This window comes from Cyanistes caeruleus, chromosome 5 (assembly GCF_971803275.1).
Source record: "Cyanistes caeruleus chromosome 5, bCyaCae1.hap1.1, whole genome shotgun sequence".
In the NCBI taxonomy this organism is placed as follows: Eukaryota; Metazoa; Chordata; class Aves; order Passeriformes; family Paridae; genus Cyanistes; species Cyanistes caeruleus.
This window is the reverse complement of record NC_141705.1, coordinates 52823373-52842765: the sequence shown is the minus strand read 5'-3', so window position 1 is coordinate 52842765 and position 19393 is coordinate 52823373. Positions and strand designations below refer to the sequence as shown.

General features: G+C 36.5%; 1 protein-coding gene across 36 annotated transcripts in view; it reads left to right on the top strand.

The window, feature by feature from the left end:
• CCSER1 (coiled-coil serine rich protein 1) overlaps positions 1-19393 on the top strand; it is a 648564-nt gene that overhangs the window by 156403 nt on the left and 472768 nt on the right. For all 36 annotated transcript variants that reach the window (XM_086888587.1, XM_086888585.1, XM_086888622.1 and 33 more), the window contains one exon: positions 4506-4599. In XM_086888587.1, coding sequence (XP_086744713.1) covers positions 4506-4599 — 94 coding nt within the window. The remainder of the gene's footprint in view (positions 1-4505; positions 4600-19393) is intronic.

Below are 19393 nucleotides of genomic sequence, written 5' to 3'. Positions count from 1 at the left end.
CTGTGTCTGCAGCCTTTGGGATCTGGCTGTTACTTGGTTGTTTTAATTGTTTAGAAGAACAAGAATTATAGAATAAAGATGTGTGAAAACGTGAAGAAATTATTCTTTTGATTGGTGCCACTGATTACTGGCTAGTTCAAATGGGGAGATTTGTTACTTAAACCGAATTATTAAACTTGGTTTTATCTATTAGTTGTAAATACTCAATTCTGCATGGGTTTAGCCTGCTTGGCATATATGTATTATGCAATTAATACAGTTTTACTTGGTCCATGTGGAATTGAATTCCATTGCTTAACAAAATAATATACATTAGTGTATTTGCATATTCATACGTGTGTTTTATTGCCATTTTTGAAGAGCAGAGTAGTCAATTTTTAGAGGACTATGCTGTAATTCCATAAACAGTAATTTGACTAGGTATTTATATGTATAAGCTAGTTATCTGGAATAATTAAAAAAAAAAAAAAAGCAATAGTAAAGAAGTCTTCATAAAGAGATGTTATCTACTTTTTATTACTTACTACCCAATGGTAGGTTTGAGACCTGTTATCTTAGACATTTTATATTTACTGCTAAAGCTGTTGTTATTTATTCCAGCTTTCAAACTTATTTTTAGTGTTTTCCTCTGAACTGAACAGCAATAAAAATAATTAAATACTTTGTTATTCTGGAAAGGGACTAAAATTTATGTATTATATACTAGATTTCTTTTGAATTTCTGTTCTTAGGAAGGGAAATTGGGAAGAGAGAAAGGAGATAGGGAGGAAGGTGTAGGAAGGAAATCCCCTTCAACAAGCCTGACTAAACTTCCTGGCTGGGGGAACTGTGTGCCTAGTACATCTTTATTAATAAAACCTTTCAGCTGTTTCTGAACTTTTCCTGTGTAAATCACTGGGTATCTTTTGATACTAGAACTATTTGTAGGTCATTTTTCTTAAGAATGTTAAGGAAGTTGTGACTAGGCCCAGACTAAGTTGAGTGCCATTGAATTCGGTGAGTCTGGTGTAAGATAGCCAGTTGGATGAAAATAGCGGTTTGTACTTCCTGTGGTTGCTGAAAGAATTTTATATAGGAAATTTGTTAATAAAAAGTTACTGATGCCTTGAAATATTCTTAGATTAGCAACCTGTTCTGCTTATAGACATTATTGGTTATCAAACACATCCTGAGAAGTTGTATGAATTGCTGTTGTTCATTCTGAGTTTTTAATGTTTAAATTATTATTGCTAAATCATTGTGTGAATAGAAACTTCTTAAAATAACAGAGGTAGTCCTCCAAATCAGAGGTGGAAAGTATGGCTGGAAAACTGAATTTATTAGTTCTTAAACTATTTGCAGGCTGTGTTGACCTGGAAGATCTGAGATGTGTGGGTAAAAGATTGATTGTGTTCACATGTTCTTGTCAGGGCTTATGATCAACTTGCAGATTGATTAGAAGAAAAAAACACCATCATGTTAATTTAGAGTCTGTTATAAAGTCAAAATGGTAGTAGAAGTCAAGCAGACCCTGGAAATAAGAAGTTTGTCTTAAGGCTTCTGTAGGGCTATGACAGGCTTAATAAAGAGGTTTTTTGCTGCAAAGTTGTGCCTTAACTAAATGGTTTGCCTCCTAAAATAAGTAAAAGCTATGCTGCCCTAAATAGACAACCAATGGTTCCTTAAGACCTTGATGGAAGATTTAATTTCTTTTTTCTTTATGTAGAAAAGCCTTGAAATTATTCACTTGGAATGCTCTTTAGGGCTCGATCTCTCTCTTATTTTATTTTTTTAATATTTAATTGTGTTATTCTTCAAAGACTGCCGTGGCAGTGGTGAGGGGAAGAACGGGCAAAGGGTCAAGAGATATTAAACTTTAAAGGAAATTAAATTTTTCGCTAATTGTCATAGCAACAGAGGAGTAATGAATCCTGGTGAGGAGGCAGAGGGGTGGAGGACGTTGGTGTGTACTCGCAGCAGTATCTCTGAGCTGTGCTGTGACATTAGGCAGGTCAGTCGGGGAGCTCGGCTCTCTTATTTTCTAATTATATGTTTTCAGAAAATATTACTTACTTAGAACAGCCCTGGGAATCTAGCTAATGCTCTCTGCTTGGGTGGGCTTTTATGCATTCATGAGTTCATTTGTGTTTTGCATCCATGGAAGAACACTGCCCACAGGTGAGCTGGCAGAGCAGAGAATCAGCTGGACACTGCCATCATTAACATCCTTGGAGGTGGAGCAACCCTGTCAAGCCCTTGTTCTTGCCATGATGGACAGTAGCTGCTCTGATTTGTTTGGTCCCAGTCCTATGATTTGTCCCTTTATAAAGAAAAAGTCAATTATTGGGAGCAGAGGGAGACTATTTCCCTGGAGGGGGTACTTAGGAAAGAATAAAAACGGAGTGGCTTTTCTCTGTCATTTTAGGTTGCCTGCTGTTGTTGGTGCAGTTGAAGGGGCTGTAGGAAAGGGAAGGCAAGGGGATCAGCAGCTGGGAGAGCCCTGAGCTCAGATGGACAAGAAGAGATGTTGCTGTATGGAGCAAGATGTACATCAGCCTTGCAGCACAGAGAGGATAGACAGACCATGGTTTGCCTCCACTTGGAGGGTTACTCAGGTAGTGAACATCTTCCCAAAAAGCAGTAATAAGCAGGAGAAGAGTTGAATACAGACTTTTTCTTTTGGTCCCTCTTACACAGTTCTTCAGCTCTTCAGTTCAGAAAGTTCTGTTTGTGTTTGTTAATTCCAAATCAAATGGAATTTGTTTTTTGATGAAGGCTGTGAGTCACTATGTTTTTGCAGGCAATCTCCCAGGATTTCAGACCACACATAAATTTCTGCACAAGATGTAGGAGATGCTCAGCATGAATTCATTGCTCCTTGCTAATTTAGCTTATCAAAGGATGCTCAGCATTGATATTGATGTGGATTCAGTTGGTCAGCTCTAGTATAGACAAAAATTTTAAGGTCAAGAACAAACCTGTGTACTCCAGCATTTTTACCTTTTGCCTCTACTGGCATGAAGAACTTCCAGCTATTGCTCAAAAATTGCAGGGATTGTTCTGGATATTTTCACCAATTTTTTTTTTTTTTTGTTACATTGTAAAAACAATATATAAACAAAGTATGTTTTACATTCTTTGAGTTTACCATTTGATTAAGCTTGCCTGCATAATAGCATCTAAATTTAAAAGGGAGCAAAAAATATTGTAATAGCCTGAGCAATGGGTTCTGTATGTCATGAAGGGTTTCTTGTGCTGATGGTAAGTCAGGGAAAGAATGCAAGAAAAAGTCCTTGTGTTGCCTAATCCTTTGCTTGTGTGAAAGAGCAGAAAACAGGGTTTGAAGAAATAATTATTCCAAAGGGTTGAATAGGTACAAGTGGTGAGTAGGAATGAGAGGTGACATCTATTGTGGTGGGAAAAAACTTTAAAGAATTAGAAGGAACCTAAAAAAATAAGGTTGGAACTGAAGTCAAGAAGGGCTTTTACTAGTTTAATGTACACTACTGTGGTATTTCCCTACTTTCTATAGAGCAGATTGCCATGCAGAGATCTCCCAGACAGTTGAATGCTTTGGGACAATAACCTGGCTTTTTTTACTGTGATTTGTTACGTTGCATTAGTGTTGGGAGCATGTGCAGTGGTGGGTGCCAGCATCCATCCCATGCAGCCTCTAATAAGTTACTTGCCTGTGGAGGGGCTGAAGAATTGAGCCCTACTTGTTGAGCAGCAAACAAAATGCCAGCTGGACAAGGAATTAAATTAGCTTGGATTATGTGTTAGTAACTGTGGAGAAAATCAATGTATTATTACCAGGTCAAAATAAATGACCATAGAATAAAATACACATGGGAAGAAGATGGAGAATTATTACTATCCCTGTCTGTAAACCTGCCTTTTCTGTCTGTGGTTAAGACTTGGCAAACAAAGGTAATGGGGTCATAAGCAGCTACATTTAAGAGTCAGAATTCTCAGTCTATGTAAGCCTTTGCCACTCACATGAATACTTAAAAATTCACAAGTTGATAATTCATGCCTGTATTTCCTCTTCATGCGAAATTTGTGTATCTTTATCCTTTGGCTCAATAGAACAGTCAGTCTCTCTTCAAAATATATTGGGAAGGGCAGGCAGTGTTTAGAATTCCAAAATTTAATAAAAAACACTCACTGATACTGTTGTGCTAAAAATAACATTTTTATTCTTCATAAAAAATTCTGGTTAAACTTACAAAGGCACAAAATCATCACTGAAAAGTGAAAAAAAAAAAAGGTAGGTGGTATTAGTTGCACTTCTGGGGTTTGTTGTTACATATTTGATACCCTCTAAAAACAGTGGCAACATTTCAGGTTAGGCAGTTGTTTCATACTGTTTCTCACTGGTCTGAAGTTAGCAGAAAACTTTTCTGTAGCTCCTCCTTAAACATATTTTCCAAATGTGATTAGAAATCATTTTGTGGTGAGCAATTTGTCTAAAACATCTGTCTAAATGCTTCTAATGCTTCTTTTCCTTTTTTAATCTGTACTAGGATGTTTTGAATAACTTGGGCTCCTGTGAGTTGGATGAAGATGACCTAATGCTTGACTTGGAGTTCCTGGAAGAGCAACATCACCATCGTTCTGGTAAGTCAGATAAATGCTGTCTGTCTTCAGTGATGTATTGTTGTTCTAGAAATATAAAGCAAACATGTTCAGTGCAATTACTTGGAAATAAAAAGAAGTAATTTTCTTGGAAGGAGGAGAGTGGTATGGTATTCCTTTTTTAGAGTTATTTCTGGATGTGTTTGTAATTAATCAGAAAAATGCTGTTTACACAGCACTTGGACTTCATATGGTCAGTTATGAAATGGAAGTGATTTTTACAGCTACAGAATTTCAGTACCAAGGGCAGACCCATCTGTTCTTCTAAATACTTAAAATGACTGCTGCCTACCCCAGGCACTTAACAAAAGAGCATTGGTGGAATAATTGTGATCACATTTTGTGTGTGGCAGAATAATATTCTTCAAATAAAGAAGGTTTGGTTTGAAACAGAAGTGTAACTTGATGGTTTCTGTCATGGTTGGTTGAAGTCTTATTGCACCACTTGGATTAATAGCAGTAAACTATTGCTATGTATTGTGTTTATGGCCATTTTATAATAGGATTATGCAAGGTAAGTTGTGTCTGCGATGAGGAATGCTGCAGTTCTCTCTGGCTGGGATGTGGGACAGCAGGGGTCTGTGAATTGAAGTCCTGCTAACTCAGCAGGGTTTGGAGAGTCTTCAGACCTATGTGGGACTTGTGCTTGATCCCAGGTAGAGTTCTGAGTTTGTTCTCTGCTGTGATGCTCTATTCTGACAGTGCTGTGCATTTAAGCAGAGTAATTCTCACCTTCTCTTTTACCTGCTCTGTTTCTGTTCCCTGATCTGTTTCTCCATTCACCCATGCAGGTGCACGTAGTGCACATCCTTGTAAACTCATATGGAAATGGGGTTTTAGAGACATGTGCTGGCTAGTGTGGATCATCTTCAGTTCTGATCCCTTCATAGATTCAAATTTAGGAATGGTTACAGAGAAACTTCTCGAACTGTGCTCCTGTTTGATATTTTCTATGTATGATTATTCTGTGAACATACCTGAATTATCTCTGATAATTCTGTGTAACCATTGTATTGTGCTTTTTAAACCTGTTTGCATATCTACTTTTAGGATAGAACATCTGTTTTCTTCGGTAGAGAGTATGGAGGGTTGCAGCAGAAATATGTGCATGATTATAATTTTCTAAATTATTGGAAGCTGGGATGCAGTAAATGAACTGCAGAGAAAAGGCCCTTTCAAACCCATTTTGAATAGTGCTATTAACAGTTAACAGAAAGTTAAATGATGGATAAAGAAATGTGGTTTCAAAAAGCTTCAAAAACAAACACTGCATTTTATAAGAAATCATACGGGGGTTCAGACTTATTTATTCCCTGGACTGGTTAGAAATGCATTAACTGGCAGAACTGCTTTCCATAAATAAACTTCTCTAATGTGTTGCACTTGGCCTGACCTTTGTTTTCCTTCTTTTTTTTTGGCAAATTACTGAATTAACAGCGAAAAAATGTTATGTCCAGCATCCTGGTTTAGGACAGATTTGGGAGGAAACTTTTGAAGGGATTCCTCTAGAAAGCAGATGCAAGTGGCCCCTCCCCCAGCTGGTTTGGGAAGATTTCTTTGGAGAGAAGTGGAAAAAAAAGGTGTAGAACTTAATATCCAGCATAAATAGGACAGATGATTGGGGATATAAGCATCATAAAGTCACCCTAGGACATGTATGTGATTACAAAGATTTTGTAGCAGCTTCTAGAACAGCTAAAATAATAAAGTCTGAATGACATACTTGATAGAGAAGTAATTAAGATGGAGATGTGATATGACACATAATCTTCCCACTCTTGGCTCATTATCCAGAGCAAATGAGATGCTTTTAAAACAGATATCTACATTGTCCTCTGAAGAATGGTGACCAGTTCTATTCTGAGTAATAATGTAGAGACGCACAGTGCAAGTATGCACATTGTCTTTAAACACAAATGTGTTTATTTTAGTAATATTTGCTCTTTGGTTTTATTTGTTTGGTGGTGAATCTAGCTGCAAAAAAATGTAGGCTTTTCCTAGCTGTCACTGTTTGTTTAAGTCATCCACGTGGAAGAAAGATTTGGAAGGATACAGTCACAGTATGGAGTTGACTCAATTTCACCAAATAAAGCTGATGTCTTTATATTGCATGAGGATCTGGCATAGAATGGTTAATATGGTTGTGAGTCATCATCTTAGTTTGCATTAAGATATTGAGGTAGTATGCTTGACTTTTATTGATTTAGCATTTAAATACCACTGAACTGCATAAAAGCCTTGAACTAGATACTGACATCTAAACACTTTAAACAACAACATTTCTGATTCCTCTGGTAAGTTTAAGTTGTGGCCAACTTCCAGGATTTAAGACTTTTCACCAAAAATTCTTTTCAGTAATTCCAAATCAATCCATTCTCTGTTTTCACTTCTGGGCTTGCTTGTTTTCGATTTTTTTTTTCCAAGAGGCATCTCTGTTCATACCTAAATAGAACTCTTCTAAATTTCTTCAATTAAATTATATTACCAAATATTTTTTATGCAATTTTTTCTTCAGGCACCAGAATACAAAATTGATCAGGTGATCATGTTGAAGACATACAGTTAATTTAATGCAGAGCTTTACACTTTTATAAACTCATATATAGTACTGTGACTATTTGTAGTACAGTAAAAATTCTGTTGATGTTCTATGCGTTGATGCTGATTACATCATTTATTTGGTTGAAGCCATCAGTCCTAGACCCTATATCCCCATATTCACTTATGCCCCATTTGGCTCTTGATAAACAATTCTGTGGGGAATTACTATGGGGAGAAATGTTCCAAGAGAAGCTCTGTTCTGTATCTTAACAAATAGATTGAATATGAAGAGGTATAATTGGAAAATTATTCAGTTCTTTCTTAAGTTGTTGCAGAGGGATAACTAAGGAAGAGCTAGAAATAACTATTCTTGAAAAAGCTATGAAAATTTCTAATGACGAATTACATGAGTGCAAGGGCTAACATCACATTTCTACCATGAATATCAAAAATTACGCCTTTTTGGTGAGGAGGCTGTATACACCAAGCTGTATTATTTAGACATAACGATTCTGAAGGGTACTGCCCCAGTTAATAAACACTCTTGATGAGCTGATTAATGGCAAATTGAGAAATTCTCTTAAATGCCATTAGGTGCTCCAGGTTTTTAGAGATTTGATAATTAAGACATTATTTTCCATAGTCTCTGCTTTTAGCTGTCATACTTTTAAAGAACAATATTTGTTAGTGTGAGGATATGTCTCCAACTTTGTACTGAAGCTTACAGTACAATACTAATTTAACAAATAATTGTATTGTACTGATCTACCATTGTTTTAGTGACCGTTTATGAATAGAAAATAAGATTATATTGGAAAGATTTCTGAGAGAATTCACTTTTAAGAAGCTTTCAAGAGGAGCTACAAGCCAGTTGGTAGGAAAGGAGACATTCCAGAAAGTGGTCTGCTGTGTTAATTAAAATAGAAAGGAGAAAGAGACAAAAATCTGTTACCTCTGTTGTTATTTGTGGTGGTTTTTATTTATTTATTTATTTATTACTCCAACTGATTTTTTACTGGTGTCCTTGTTCTGTCCTCTCAGCTTTTCCCTAATGAGCTGGTTGCCCTCCAGCAGCATCCTCATGAAATGAGGTTCCTCCAAAAAGGTGCTGTAAATGCTTTTGAGTACTAGAGAATTGAAAAATATCCCTAGCTTTTTCTCTAACCATGCAACAAAAGATAAGGGACATCTGCAAACCTCTGGCAGATGCTTTTACTTTGGACATAGATGTCTGTGCTTTGCTGGTCTTAACACAGCTTTAGAAGTCTGGAATTCCCTCATTTCCAACTTTCTCTCTGTAAGTAAATTTATGAGTTTACTACTTTTGCTTCTGTTTTAAAGGCTGTATTGTTGAGATAAAGGATGTCAGACAGGGACATTTTATTGTCCCACCTAACACAATTGCTTTGAAATTTAATAAAATAATATTTATATAGTACTTTGTGAGTGCAGTGCGCTGCTGCATACAAATTCAAAGTATTAATCAATGTGATTTGCAGAGAGTTTTGCACACTGTTCTTAAGCTGGAATGCTTAAAACAAAGCATAATATGACATAAATGATGAGTCTTGAGGGTGCCTTTTTATTAATCTGAGTAAATTAGGCTTTTAAAATATGCTGCATCTTTGATTTCCAGCTGTAAAATAATGAAGTCAGTGGTTTCTATAGTGGGAAATCATTGCAGGTTTATAGAAAGTGACAGCATTAATTTAACCTCATTCATTTTCCTTTTCCCTCATGAAACACAGTGTATTTGATTCCAAGTATTGATTAGTCAAATGTATGAGGAAGACCTTATATTCAGTGATACAAGCAGTGGGGAATTCATTCAAGTAATGCACATTAATGTGCGTGTGTTGTGTGCTGCTGTTGTGCCATAGCCTCTTGAAAAACAAATGGTTTTATGTGGTTGTCATTAAATCAGGACTGCAGTAAATAGTAGCCTTTTCTGAAAGTTCACTGAAGCACAGCTATCCAAAGGCTTTGGTAATTCCTTAACTGTTTGCCATGGGTGGCATAAACAGGTGCCCTGCATTCTCCTACAAAGATGTGTGTGTGTAGCTGGGATTTGCAGCGAGTGGTCTGGCTGGAAGTTGGGGGCCTGCTCCTGGTGCTGAATATTAAGCACAAGCTCCTGTCTCTTCCCCATCAGGCTCCACACTACATACTGACTATTCATGGGTTTGATATTGATTAGCTGTGTACCCATACTGGCCTGTGCATCCATCATGTTGCTGCTGGAATGCTTGCTGAATAGTTTTGAATAATGTAACTTGCTAAAATTTTTAGGAGAGATTTGTCTTCGGCTGGTGCTTTAGCCATTTTGGATTAAATGCCTCAGCCTCACCTGAAAAGCTGTGACCCAGTGTATACACGAAGCATAGGCACTTCACCCAACATATTTCAGAAGTGAAATTATTTATCTAAGTTGCTGGGAACAAAAAAGTGGAAATATGAAAATTTATATGAATATGAATATGAATATGAAACTTTACAATCCATCAAAATTCATCAGAATATCTTTTAGCTCTTAAAAAAACACACACTTTTAGAGATGAAATGGATTTTGATCAAACCTAAGTTAAGATCATGTCTGTTAGAAGCATTTTAAGTGTGTTCTAAAATGCCAGGGTAATGCATGTTTTGATTCTTGCTCAAGGTTTATGAATGAAATGATGGATTACAGCATGGGTTTTGCAGACTGAGGAGAAGGCAGAAAGGGTTTGAGGTGTACACATGGAAATACTTATATAAATATCAAATTAGAGTCATTCATTATATGGTCTTTTAGTAACATCACTACTGTTAGGTATTAGCAGCCTCACCAACAAAATCACAATTTACTTGTTTTTTTAGGGAGTAAAAGTCTGGCATTTGTGCTGTATTTCTTTTAAATCCAGCTAACCTGAAGATCAATTGCCATCAGTACCCAAACTGAACTGTTGTGTAATGATCCAGTGATATTAATTAGGTAGTTGCTGAGGTATTTTGAATGTGATGAATAAACTGTGTGAAAATTCTGTGGTGAGTTTGGAGTTCCTCCTGTGTCTTATTAATTCAATGTATTAATTATTTTTATTAATTTTTTTTAGTTGGTGGTAGGAGTGCTGAGCTGTGATGAAACTCCTTTGGTCTTTTGGTGGTTTTTTTTTGACCATAAGTTTGTCAGTGCAAGGAAAGCAAATTTTTCAAAGGTTCTAATTTGCTTTTAAATAGATAATAAGAAAAAAAGACTGGAACTATGCATTTTTATCAAACAGTTTCTTAGAACTAGAGAAGAAATACTTAAGTAATTTGAATGTATTGCTTTGCTCATGAATGTGTTTTTGGCAGCAGATTGTATTTCTGTGTTTACAAAGAATGACCTATTTTGATTTTTAACTGTAGCTGGACACTCAGCTCCTTGAGCATTTCTGAAACCCTCGTCATTGCCAAATGCCATCTTCTAGAGTTGTATGTGTTACAGGTCAGGCTAAACTGGAGGAGCATTTCTTTAGATTACTGTTTGGAATGTGTAATAAGCAGTTTGGTTTATACTTAAAGGTTTTGAACAGAATAAAGATTGTGACAGTAAAGTAGTGGAGAACTCTGTATCTCTGCCAAAGAGCAGGTTTAAAGATTATTTAGCTAACTAGCATCTTGCCTTGTCACTACACATTTTGGATAATAAGGTAATAAAAAAGTACACAGTACTAATAACAAACAAAACAAAAAGTGATGTGTGACTTCACTGCATTAATTATCTATTCTAACACCAGTTAAAAGGGAAAGTTCATGTTAGTTTTCAGTTTTGCAAGAGAAGAGGTCTTGCTGAATGAATGCCTACCATTCCTCCATCAAACTTCTTGCGTGGATTTGAAGTGTAGAGTGGAAAGTCACATGCCACTATACATATATATTCCATATATATGTATATATAGGAAAAGTTATAAGAGAGGACTTTTTTTATATTTTCAGAATGACCTGTTCTACTAAGCTGCATGTTTTCTCCTGAAGCAGTTTAATAAATACTGCCCAGTAATGGAGTAACCTAAGGTCTCCAGGGAATGAAATAAAAGTTGGCCTCTTCTAAACTCTTCTAACCATGATCTCCAGCTTCTGAAAGAGCACTGAGCATGGAGGAACGGGATTTTTGCTGGGTTTGCAAGTGGAAGTATGTGTGGCAGTATCAAATAGAAAGAGCATATTTGTGTTAGTTGCAAATAACTATTGCACACTTGTGGCTAGGCTTGCCTTGGGATGCTAGAAGTGTAAACTGTTGAGAGTAAGAAGGAGAAGAAATAGTGAAGTTAGTATTAAATGGGAATGGAACTAGTTAGAAATCCTAGGCTAATGTAAGGTTAGACTTCCAGCATCCTCGAGAACTCTTGCCCATATTCTTGAAAAGAAATACTCCATTGAATGCCCTGTTTCTGTTTCCTTATTTATGTAAATGAATGGTGCAATCTTATTTCAATTTTCATTTAGAAAATCAAAACACAGCCTAGAATTGCTACCAAATTAACTTTATCCTCAATCTCTTTTAGTGTATTTTACTTTTAAAGTTGAACTGTAACCAAACCTAGTTGATGAGCCACAGGAGGCATGTAAGACTAGTTTCTAGCTACACTTTCCTCAGAATATGCTTAAAATTTGTCTGGGATATAGGTAATCTGCCTGTGTTGTGTGTTCTCAGTGGATCAAGGAAAATACTCAGTTTCCTGAGCAAACTGGTATTTTTAGCTCTTTGTTTTGGTGTGAAGAGTGGTGAAGGACTGAGATATTCAAATGATGTGTGTATGTTAGATTCCTATCTGACTGTTACATATTTTATTAGTGATATGTACTTGTAAATCCTACTCAGTTAAGTGGAACAGTGTCACACAGCATCATGTTACAATTTAGATACCAAGAGATCTTTTCCTTAATGGACAAGAAGGGCAAAAGAGCACGGTCATGAACTTCAGGGTCATTAAAGAATACTTTTGAGTGAGATGCATTTGTATGATTATCATAGAACAGTTAGATTCAGAGTCTGTATCTCAGTTTCCTGTTCTTTCATAATTATAGTGTGACATTTAGTTACAAATCCTTATTCATATTGGTATGCTTAACCATCATTTACTGAAAGAACCAGGACAGTAATTAAATTAGGCGGATTGCCTTTCTTCATTCCTTTGATTTTATACATACATTGAGATGAAACATCATCTTTAATAATATCTGCAGGCAGAAAATAAATGCAATAATAAACATTATGACAAATCAAAGCATAGTGGCCTATTTAAAGCAATTCTTCACTTTTAGATGGCAAAGTTTAAGTAGGATGCCAAATACTGCTTTTCACTCCTGCTTTGTAAATTTACAAAGATCTGGACTGGATGTCTTGCTAAAATGAAAATGTGATGAGAACTTCAGAGGAGTATGGCCTGTCTTCTCACTTCTGTGAGGGATTTAGGAAGCAAGAGAAACAATTATGAGCTTATAATTATTTTACAGAGCAGCCATAACTCTGTTTATATAAAAAAACAATTGCTCCTTCCATACAACTTCTGCAGTGATCCTACTTCAAGGTCAGACTGAAACTGTGAGTTGGTGATGGCTTTTGACCTTTTGAGATATTTATCTCTGGGATCATTGTAGCTTCACTCTTAGGTAAAGGAAAGAAATAGTCTATAGTTAAAACTCGAGTGTAAGTCTCCTGGGTTGAGCTGGATTCTCTGATGCCGATTTCCAGCGTTACCATGGGCTCATCACTTAATTTATTTGTAGTACATAAGTGGTACTCCAGTAGTCATGGGGGTTTGGCATTAAAGTCTGAGAGATACTCATGATACCGATGGGATGGAGCTGCTGTAATAACTAGAGTAATTTCAGTCTTTAGAGGCCAATTATGTTCTGGTTTGTGCCTCTTCATGTGTCATTACAGGAAGTGGAATAGACACTGCCATTGCTGTAGCTGGTGTATCACTACTGTTACTGCTCCTGTGATTGTTTTATTTACTTCTGCAGAAAAAATGCCAAAGTGAACAAGTTTCTTTATACACCGGGAGGAAAAAATATTGCAGAAGCCTGTCATCAACTAAATCAACTAAAGCCTGGGCTCAAATATAAATTACTTTTTAAATCTTCCCAAAATCCATCATTACTCAAAGATTGGGTCAAATCTGTTGTACTGTTTGAAAATATTAGGTGACTTTATTTTTGTATGTCTTTACCTGAAACTCTCGTGGTGAGAGAGCCTTTTGTCTCTTCTTTCATCCCTGTGAGTGTTCTAGCAAATCCTTCATACTGCTTGTATTTTGTTGAATTTCATTTTTGTTTTCACCTCCAACTTCCCTTGAGGGGGAAGGAATTCAGAAATAAATGCTGTGCAGGTAGTAAACCCTGAAATTTATTGCAGCCTGGGTTTGGCTTCAGAAGAGGGGGGATCAAGAGGTAGCAAATGCTTTGGAGGTTGGTTGGGTATACAGGGTCTTCCTGAGAATGTTTTGTCCTCTCAGGGACTCCTAGAAGAAGGCTGTGCTTTTGGTTTGAATAGCCTAGCTAGTTTTCTGCAGTAAGAAGGACATTGTACACTTTTCTCTGCCAAGGGAACAATTTGAGATAAAACTCTAAAAGGTAACCTTGAAGAAATTTTCCGGTTGCACCTTCTCTACTTAGGCTTATGTTAGGAATGTTCCATCTGACCCAAAGTGAATAATGCCCAGCAATCTCCTTATCACATTCCAGTTCTCAAAATTCTTCCATGCAGTCCTTACTGAAGGGAACAGCTTTACAATGAAAGTTTGTCAAAGCTTCACCGTGAAAGTTTGTCAAAGCAAAGTTTGCCTGCCACTGCTCCAGCAGCTTCATCAAAGGACAGTGCATTCCTTGGGCCTCCTGAGGGTAACATCAGTGTTGTGGGTTTTTGGGGGTTCTTTTTCCCCTCCTATTTTTGTAATGTTGTGATGTCTTCAGGAAATAGAGTCTGTTTTCAGTTAAAATTTAAAGGAAAGTGTGGTTGCAGTGGGAGGTATTCCGAATGCACTTTCAAGAATAAAGAAACAAGTGCTCTGTTGCAGGATGGGTGACACATATATGTATGGATCTGCAAACAGCAAGTCATGCACAAACTGTTATTACACATTACATACTGCAGTGTTACTGAATCTATGGGTATCCCTATAATGGTTTTTTTTCCCTTTTTTTTTTTTTCTCCTTTGACAAAGAGCTAAGCATTTGTGAGTTTGATATTTGAGGAGTTGCTGATCCATACACTAAAAAGTGGCTGTGAAAAGTTGATTACTGGAGTCACTGGCCCCATGCAGCATCCCTCAGCCCACAGTGCTTTGTGTGCATGTACTTTAAACAACCTTTGCATAAATGTCTGTGCCTAAGGACTAGCATGTACACAAACATGGAAGAGACCTGAGAGACCAAAGGCATTCCTCTGAGCTGTTTCAGTGTTTAAAATACTTTAATTCCTTACATCCAGGTTTTGATAGTGATGCTTCTTTGTAACATAGTAGCTGCTGAATCTGGAATGGTGAGGAAGGAAACAGGAAATTGATGCTAAATAAGTGTAGTGCCTTTTGGTTGCAGGATGGATAATGCGCTCATTTTCTCTTCATATGTTTAAGGGAAAAAAAAAAGGATTACAGCAATGTCTTTGCAAAAGTTAAAGAAACCAGAGAGGCCCTAAGGACTGAGAAACTGTTACGAAAAAAAAAAAAAGTTGGTAGCAAACTTTTTATTATAATAAATTGATTTTGCTGACTGTCAAAAGCCAAGGCATCACGATTAACCTGTTTAAGATCTTCCTGACTTGACCAGTTTTTTCTCACAGAGATTTTTATTCATAAAAAAAAGCAATTTACTATAAAAATATACTTATTTGGAGGTTGAAAAGCAGGGTGTAGATAAAATGAAAGCACAGCTGTGTCGTAATATTATTTTTGTGCTTTTTTCCAAAGCTGTTAATTTCACAGAAAATAGTTTCGACAAGTCTCTGTATTTCTAATGTATTTTCTTCTTTAATAAAACATGAAATAACTCTGTTTCCAAAGTTCAGTTTCATTGTTTTCTTCCCTACTTAATCTTTAATTTGTTTGACTCATTTGGAGATTTTTGCAGGATTGGGAGTTCAGAAAAGAGTATTCTTTGTGCTACTTAATATAACATTACTGATGTGATGTACTTGTAAATTCCAGGGTTTAAGCTAGAATTACATAAATACATTACTTTAACCATCTTATTGTCAGCATGTGCTGGATTAAATGCAAATAGCTCCTGGTTCTGAGCGTATTCAGTCAAACCCCTCAGTTTGCAAATACAGCAGACCTGTGTTCACAGATGGGCTGTGCAGAGCTGTGTGAAGTTACACGGAGGAACTGTTGGTTGTGCCACTGAGCAACTGGAAGGGGTGGGTTTGGCTGGGGGATGAGGTTGACCAGGTAAAAGCCATTGCCTTGTAATGAATTTTTGTGGAAACCCACACTGTGATCCTTTGACACTGAGTTAACACAGGTAGTAAAGAGTAGAGGTAGGCAGGAAGGGGAGAAGGATTGAGGTAAGAAGGAAAACTGGTATGGAAAAAGCTCACCTTTAGCTCCTGGGAAGAGTAACATGGTTTGGAATGAAGTTTCTCTAAACTTCACTCAGAATAATATAGAACAAGCAGCTTAAAAGAATTCTTCAAACTCTCCCAGAAGTATTATTCTGTCCCTCTCTTCTGAAAAGAAGTCAAGAGGTTGAAAGAAACCCGGGTGATTTGTGTTTCTCAGGCTGCAGGGGCTCTCTGGAGCACGTGCGTTCCTCCTGCATGTGCTGCTCCCCCTCATCCCCACGGCAAACACAGAGGAAGGAGTGATGGAGAGTTGGATGTTAGCTAGTACATCTAGTTTCACAACAGCCTGCTCTCTTACCTCATCTGCAAGAAAAACTCCTGAGGATCTTTTCCCTTGGAATACAGGAATAATGAGCTGTTGAATCAGCTCAGTGGTATGTGCTTGGTGGGTCACAAAGGACACGCAGCAAGGCTGGAGGAGATGACAGGAAAGACTGCACTTTCTTCCAGTGGGAGAATTTATATTTCTTTATTTATATTTATATTTTCAAATTGAAGGTAAAGAAAGATGCTTCCAGTTCTGTCACTTTCTTCTTAACTAGAAGTGAGGTTGTTTTGCTTCCCCTTCCACAGTCACGTTTAACACATCTTTTCCTCTCTTACCTGCCAGGCTTTTTGTACTTTCCTGAAATAGTAGGAGCCTATGTCACCTTAGATGGCTTGTGGATTTTTTACGATTTATTACGATTACAGCTTTATAAAATCAGTTACTACTTTTGCACATTCAGCTCATTTTGGAGTTGTCATGCAAAAAAAACCCCATTACTTTTTCATCTTTAGTCTTTCTCTTGACCAAGTCCTGTTTGCTTTCTATTAAAGAATTGTGTTTTGATGGGCTTTTTCCCTACTGTACGTTCTTGTTTAAACCTCCTATTGAGGAGTGGGATGCAGACAGCCTCTATATTTTGTATATTTTCAACCTTTGATTAGTTCTTGATTTCAGTTAAGTTTATTCAGGTAACAGTAATATTTGAAACTGTAGGTTAAAGGTGGTGAGTTTTGCTTACTTTCAGGCTTAGAAGTCCAGACAGCTGAGATAAGTTTGACAGATTTTTATAGCTATAATAATGAAGACTTCAGCCTCCCAGTAGACTGTAGATGTAGAATAGAATTACCATGATTATTTAATAATGCTAGTTTTATTTATAAAATACAGTTTAGGCATTCTGGAGTCATCAGAAATCCTTGGAGATTAGAATACCTTCTAATTACATGTGGGAATAAATTGTCCTTACACTTACTGCTACAAAAACATATTTGAAATTCTGATACTTTATCAGGGCTTAGGTCATTGCATTTACTGTTATGTTCAACTTCCTATCTACATGAAGGATGATTCAGCATGTTTTACATTTACCACTTATCCCTTTGATCTATCTTTTTAGAGTTCATTATAGATTCAAATGTATTCTGTGTCTTAACTCATTTGTATAAATGCATGTTCTCTATTTTTGGGGAAAAACATTACTAGTGTATCAGCGATTTCTAGAAAAAACATGTTTTTCCTTTGGGAAACAGGAATTTTTTTGGTGCTTCAACAATTTGCTGTGAGAATATCTCAGTGGAGAATTGAGTATATTTAGCCTAAGGCATATAGGTAGCTCCACTGAAGACAGGGGGAACGTAGACTTCTGATTTAAGCTCATTTATAAGTGACCCTGGTCTTAGGAGCCTGGGCTTGGTACATCCAGTGCCTCCTGTGAGACTGATTTTTTTATAGCTACTCAGTTTCTGTCATTTGCCTTAAACACAATCATGCTGTGGCTAAAAGTGTATGTGAGAACAGTATTGCTAACATATGGTAAAAGAGTAAACTGTATTGGAAATTTGTAGTTATAGCTAATGCATGGACGGATTTATTAGCAACAGCAGCATCGTTCAGAGGAACAAAAGGTCATGTTGTGGGTAATGATTATTTTTTGGGGGTGCCATGTCTCTTTAATTTCAAATTTTTTCTAGGAATGGATTTGAAAGAAAGATTTGAAGATAGCACAGCATTTTTATTTATATTGCAAGGAAAATTAGAATCGGTAGCAAGGCACAGTGTGCTTCTTTAAATTAAAATGTTAATATCTTTTTGAGAAAAAAAGCCTTCAGAAAATACTCCTCCCTAGCGAGTCTTAGTCCATACAAACTCTGCTATTTTCCCAAAACAATGAGGACATAATTTCTGACTATTTCTTAATCATCCAAGCACTGTAGAAATAGGTAGTAAGAAGGCTTTCTTCCTAAAGAAAATTTTTATTAAAAAGATTTATTTCTTTTATAAGACTTGGTACACTCAATAGTCTGATCAGACCTTGGAAGCAATTATGAGGAGGAAAAAGAAAACCCACAGCAAAAATAACTTATTCAAGGTTAATTTAGATGATGTTAATTTAAAATCTCAGCATGCCTTTTAACCCACTACAGCCCTGTTTAGAAGTGATGTGAGACTTGTTCTTTAATATAAAGTAGAAAGAGGTAGGAAGCTGATTAGGTACTTTGCTATCTCTGATCTTAAAATAATTTTGTTCTTTTGCATAAATATGATGCCTTGGTATTTTCCATCTATCAGAAGAAATTAATATTTCACTTGTAGGTAATTTCCACAGTCAACCTAACAGGTTGAATGGTCTGGGTCTAACTTTGTTTTTCCTGGCAGCCTTGATCACATATGTAGCTTCCTAAAAAACTAAAGGAATAAAAAAAAATAATAAATTTGAATAGGAGATTCTTAATGAGGATATTTGATTTTCTTACCTAATCAAAGACCATCATCTCACAGTTTAATTTCTGATTTTTGTATCTTGAGCATGTATTTTCCAGTAGACTTTCCCAGTAGGTGACTAAAATTGCTCTCTTCCACACAAGATTTTTTGAGCACAGGATTTTTATAAGCTTTCCCATCTCTGACATGATATCATACTAACATCTAGAATACTCCCACTGGGAAAAATTAGTCAAAACCCAGGGAAAGACTTGGAGATTACTTTGTAAGAGTTTTTGTGTTGTGGAATCAAATCACAATTTCAGGAAAAGCAGGTTTTTTCTCAACAAGCAGAGGCTAAATCTAATGTGTTTTAATGGTGTCTTAACTCCTGCGAGAGTCTGTAGTCTGTGCCATTAAGTGATTTAACCTCTACTCCTTACCCTGCTGTTCAGGTACCAAGTAATCAAATAATTTATAGAGGTGTTGTGGTCTGATTAAAGTGGTTGTATGGAGTTATGGGGCACTGACAGCTCAAGTATAAGGTGTTATGATTTGGTGAAATGAAAACTCTGTCCATATTTTCTTTATCTGATACATTGCATGCATACAGTAAGTAGGATATGCCTGGATGCAAAAATAAAGGAGGTTAGGTACAGACTGCTTACAGGAAGGAGTTGGTCTATGAAGCCATTGTGTGGTTGTTAATAATGTGGTGAGCTGTAATTTCTCATGTGCTGGTGCAGTGCAGTTTGGCTTTCTGCTCCTTCGTGATCTCAGTAGTTATGGTGGCTTGTTTTTGTTTTTCTTCCTTCCTCTATCTTGCAATTCATACAGATGATTCTGTGTAGTACACCTGTTCAGATTGCAAAAATAAGCTAATAGCTTTTCCTGCATTTAGTGTACCTAATTATTTTAAAGCCAGTGTGCCATTTGAGCAGAGGATAGGATTTAGAAAC